The sequence below is a fragment of the Palaemon carinicauda genome, chromosome 2 (genome assembly GCF_036898095.1).
Source record: "Palaemon carinicauda isolate YSFRI2023 chromosome 2, ASM3689809v2, whole genome shotgun sequence".
Lineage (NCBI taxonomy): Eukaryota > Metazoa > Arthropoda > Malacostraca > Decapoda > Palaemonidae > Palaemon > Palaemon carinicauda.
Genome location: NC_090726.1, coordinates 198,422,679 through 198,428,388, shown reverse-complemented (window position 1 = coordinate 198,428,388; position 5,710 = coordinate 198,422,679). Strand labels below are relative to the sequence as shown.

Genomic DNA, 5,710 nt, shown 5'->3' with positions numbered 1-5,710 from the left:
AAGAGTGATATTACGGTCACCAACTCGTAAAGGATGATAACAATGTAAGGTAAAATTACGGTCGCCTGTATTTTACTGAAATACGGTTGAGAACAATATATTTTCACGCAGAATTTCTGTTTAAAATTATGAGGTTTTCTAACAGTGTAGTTTATCAATGAAACTTGCATAAAAACCTAAAAGCAATCTTTAAAGAAATTACATTTTAATACCTGTATGATCCGTCGCAGCAAAAGCTATCAACAAAGTAGCCATAAGAGTCGACAGGAGCAAATACATTCTGAGGAACGTCACGAAGAAGTAGACTTGTACTCGTAACCCAGTCTGACAGAAGACTGTATTTTTTTCTTTGATTACAGAGAGCAACAACGTCTGTTGATTCACTGTAGGCTACTGTAACTGTAGTGTCATCGGCGGACGTGGTGTAAACAAGGGAAGCAGCTCTTTCAATTTTTTTTTTTTTTTTTTTTTTTTTTTTTTTTTTTTTTTTTTGCTGAAGCTGCGGCTGGCATCCTTTGCTGAATCTGGGTTCGGAATTTGCAAAGATTGAAATCTTTCCTTCAGGTTAAACTTTTAAAGTTGGTTGGCTGGTTTTAGATTGGACACCCTTGAAGGGGACCACGGGCTCTTGCTCGGAAGCAGCCCGTAAGTAAGATATAAGCTTGTGAAGGAGTCAGACCTTATCAGGAACACGAAGGATACGGATAGGATGATGATAGGATGACGGCAGCATGATGACATTAGCAGGACTCAGAAGTTCTGTCGAGGGCGCCTCAAAGCAGACATGAGGCGTCCCCAAACCCGGTTCTCTCTTCGGACATAGTGTTGTTTTTTTTTTTTTTTGTTTTTTTTTTTTCCGAAACAGAATAGTTAACGCGTTGACTTTTGACTTGTTTGCGTGACTTCCTCTCCCATCAAAAACAGAATATCCTGTTTTTCTTATTCGGATTTTGTTAATGTTAGATATCCTGTTGATACGAATTATCTCTTCGATATTTCCGCTTAAAAAAAAATAGTTGCATAACAGAATGAAACGTGATGGGGAGTTTGTAGTGTCTAAGAAATGAAACTATAAGAGAGATTACTCGAGTCTAGTACCATATGTGGATGAGATTATGGTGAGGGGTAGATGGAGATGGTTTGGGCATGCTCTTCCCACTCCCCAAGAGAGATTAGTTTGGTAACGTTCAGCTGGACTCCACAAGGCACTAGGAGAGTTGGAAGACCCAGGACTACATGGCTGAGAACTATGAAGTACGAGGTAGGAGATGATGAATGGAGAAGTATTGGATTAAAAGCTCAAGATAGAGATGACCGGAGTAATCTAACTGAGGTCCTTTGCGCCAATAGGCGTAGAAAAAGGTGATGGTGATGATGATGATGATGAAGAAAAAAAAACATCATCATCATCTCCAACGCCTATTGACGCAAAGGGCCTCGGTTAGATTTCGCCAGTCGTCTCTTATCTTAAGCTTATTCAATATTTCTCCATTCATTATCTTCTACTGGGTATTCATTTATTTGTTTGTATGTCTGTGTGTTTGTGATTCGCATAACTCAAAAACTATTTGACCGAATCTCCTAAAATTCTGTGGGATGATTGGCCATGATCCAAGAACAATTTGATTAGATTTTGGAAGTGATTGGGTCAAAAGTCAAGGCCAAGGTCATGAAGAGGTCAAAATTTTCTTTTTTCCATATTGTGGACAATTTTTATCCAATTTGCATGAAGCTAGTGCCAAAATGTGCATAATTCAATTGTCTATCTTGTGATATACAACATTATATCGTGATGTCATTGATAAAAGTGTCAGTGGCGAAGGTATGCACTCTACCGAGTGCCCGTCCTAGTTATTTCTAGTATACGTGACCCGTCAAAAATGATGGCTAATTATTTAGTAATGCACGCACACAGATTCAATCATTCCGACCCCTCCCCCTTTCCCCTCGGGGTAACCCCTCTTACCAGAGTATGACTACTCCTTTTCCCTTACCGGATGGAAGGAGAGAGACCGAGTAGTTATACGTCTTGCAATGCCGCTGAGTGGTACCGGAAATATATATATATATATATATATATATATATATATATATATATATATATGTGTATATATATATATATATACATATATATATATATATATATATATATATATATATATATATATGTACATACATACATACATGCATACACACATACAACCAGACACTTGCTCTATATTATGTAGGTGAGATTATTGTTATTGTTATTACTAGCTAAGCTACAACCCTAGTTGGAAAAGCAGGATACTATAATCCGAAGTACTCCAACAGGGAAAAAATAACTCAGTGAGGAAAGGAAATAAGGAATGGGCTCCCAGGTCCCATTGTCTAGCCATATGTCCCAAATTTATAAACCCAATACAACTCAAATGTTAATTCAACGCAATATTTAAAGGAGAACTTTATTATAACTTAATCAAACTCAATTACATCATCATCATCATCATCATCGTCATCATCATCTCCTCCTACGCATATTGACGCAAAGGGCCTCGGTTAGATTTCGCCAGTCGTCTCTATCTTGGGCTTTTCATTCAATACGTCTCCATTCATCATCTCATACTACACGCTTCATTGTCCTCAGCCATGTAAGACTGCCTCTTCCAACTCTTCTAGTGCCTTGTGGAGCCCAGTTGAAAGTTTGGTGAACTTTTCTTTCTTGGGGAGTGCGAAAAGCATGCCCAAACCATCTCTATCTACCCCTCATTATAGTCTCATCCACTTATGGTACATGAGTAATCTCTCTTATAGTTTCATTTCTAATCGTGTCCTGCCACTTAACTCCCAATATCCTTCTGAGGGCTTTGTTCTCAAATCTACTAAATCTATTGGAGATTGTTTCATCGTCATACCACTTATGCCCATACAGTAACACAGATCTCACTAAACTGATATATAGTCTGATTTTTATATGTAATTTCAGGTGATTTGATCTTCAAATTTTACTTAACTTAGCCATAGTCTGATTTGCTTTTTTTAATCTTTCGCTAAACACTAATTCCAAAGACCCTGTATTGGAAATCATAGTTCCTAAATACTTAAATGATTCTACCTTAATAATCCTTTCTCCTTCCAAGGATATTTCATCTTCCATTGCATATTCCGTTCTCAACATCTCTGTCTTTCTTCATGTGATATTTCATGCATTCTGGTAAACAAGCAGTAGTTATTTAGTGTCTTTTTTTTACCAATAATATTGCTGCAAATCATGTTTTCTGTGGTGTTTTTCCATGCCAAAATCCCAGTTTTATGCTGGGTAGAGTAGCAAAAACCATGATTGTATGGTATGCCTGATTATTCGTGGTTAAAAATGGATAAAACATAGAATAACCATCTTGAAGGTTAATAGTTATGTATTTGTCTAGAAATTAAAGTATCAAACATTTACCCAGTAATTATTTAATTACAGTAATCTTAAATTGTCATCCTTTTCCGGTCAGTTGAAAGTTAACTATTTGAAAGTACGTCGGATTAACAGTACAATAGTTTACGTTATGTTGCGCAAAGAAAACGGGTATGAATGTCAAAGAAAACGTATTTTAACCTTATTTTTTTATTATCGGTAACAGTTTCATTTCTTATTTTAACCCGATATTTTTCTTATTCTTCGCGAGCCGTTTACTTTACTTATGTAGCTTAGATTTATCTGTAGGCTTGAAGTTACTGTCTTCCTTAATGATTATGAATTATGTAGCACCTATGTTGAGTATCGTTAGTTATTCAAGAGGCAAGACTAAACAATTTTGTTTAATCTATCCACTGATTATGTGGTAACAAAATTATTATTATTATTATTATTATTATTATTATTATTATTATTATTATTATTGTTACAACCTACCAGGTTGTAATGCAGGTTCTTAAATTCTTATGGATTGCAGTCAGTAAAAATACGTCAGTGATAAGGAAAGACGGAAACAAAGACCCAAGAAAACTTAACAATATTTATTATAAACAAGAACAATAACTTAAATCAACCTTGTGAGATTAAATACACTTACACATATTCAAGACAACAAATAATGGTTCTCGGGAACTCACAAGAAAATAACCTAAAGCTACTACACTAAGCCCTAAACATGAGAAAATTCCAAGAGAGAAAACACTTAATAATAACGAGGTGGATCCAAAATACAGCTAGCCAAAGTCAATAACCTAATAATAAAAAGGAAGAAGGAAGTAGGAGATGAAAACAACGAAAACCTTAATATTCCTACCTATCTTACAAAACTAAACAATACAGAATTAAATAGTTACACAACATAGCAATAGAACTCTTTTATATAGAATTAGACAATTAATAATATATATAACTTCACCTCAAGTGAAGTACAGAAGGGGAGTTGAATACAGGGCCGTACTTAATTCCTCAAGCCGCTATACTGAAGGGTACAACTGTACGCCAGGCACTGAAGGGCAATCCACTTCCCTACACAAAAGGAACGATAATTTGTCTTACCTGGCGTCAGCCTCCCTACTTATCACCTCACGAGCCAGTTTGCTCTCACACTCGTACACAGCTGGACTGGATGAATACGGCCAGTAACATCAAAGTTCAGTGTCGGGAAACAGCGTCGACACAAATCCCGTGCGAATCCTCCGACGGGAACAAGTAGCAGAAAACTACCGTCGCAGATGACATGAGCATCTGCTAAACACTTCAACAGAAGTACGAAGGTAATAGCTAAAGCCGTCCTCCAAGTCACAAGGAATGCTGAGACGAGAAATATTGTTGGTGAGAGCTTGTCAAGACCCGAACTGCCTTCACTGGTCGACCATGTCCACTCATCACCTTCCCAACACTCACAGCAAAAAAAAACAATCGTTAAAACGATAGTCCACTAATACACAAAGGAGGAGGAGGAGGCGCAAAAACACTATTCAACAATCGGAGAGCCACTTACATTAACACTATAGTAAACAAACAACAAAAATACTTTAACTTAAAAAGAAAAACAAGGCTGATTTAAATAAAATAAAGAAATAATTTTACGTTAACCTAATACCTTCCTCCCCCAAAACAAAACAAAATTATTCACATAGAATACATTTTTTTTTTCAAGATTAAATACTGTAAAAATGCTGAAATGAAAATTAATTAACAATATTACGGAAATACAAAACCTGAAAAGAAGTTATAAATATAACAATACATATGCCAAAAAGAAAAAAAAAACACAGCTTCACGAAGAAGACTTACCAAATCAGAAAATGGGACTCTTAAATTAAAGGCTAAACGATACCTCCAACGAGTACAAAATAATTGGAAAAAATTGATAGACCTTACTAAGGTTGAACATACAAAAACAACGCACTTAACCAAACCTACATATAAACTAAACTCTAAGATAAGGACTCACTCATACGCACACCCATACTGGCCATTAGATTTTACTATGGAAAAATAGTTTTATACAAACCCCATGAAGACCCGAGAAGGGCGAGGGAGGGACAAAAGCCAAGATTACATACGAGAAAGGGCATCAGGAATGCGGTTCTCCGATCCCTTAATATGTTTTATAACCAGAGTGAATTCCTGCAACTGCAAAGCCCATCTCAAAATTCTCTGATTGGACCCTTTCATCCTTTCTATGAACACTAGAGGATTGTGGTCAGTCCAAATCTCTATCGGGAAGGAGAAATTGGTCACATAGGGTTTAAAATGTAA

General features: G+C 36.2%; 1 protein-coding gene across 1 annotated transcript in view; it reads right to left on the bottom strand.

Annotated features, from left to right (window-relative positions):
- Positions 1-363, bottom strand: part of LOC137622906 (uncharacterized) — a 9,059-nt gene extending 8,696 nt beyond the window's left edge. Inside the window, exon 1 of the mRNA XM_068353458.1 lies at positions 213-363. Coding sequence (XP_068209559.1) covers positions 213-279 — 67 coding nt within the window. The 5' untranslated portion in view covers positions 280-363. The remainder of the gene's footprint in view (positions 1-212) is intronic.
- Between the last annotated feature and the right edge of the window lie 5,347 nt (positions 364-5,710).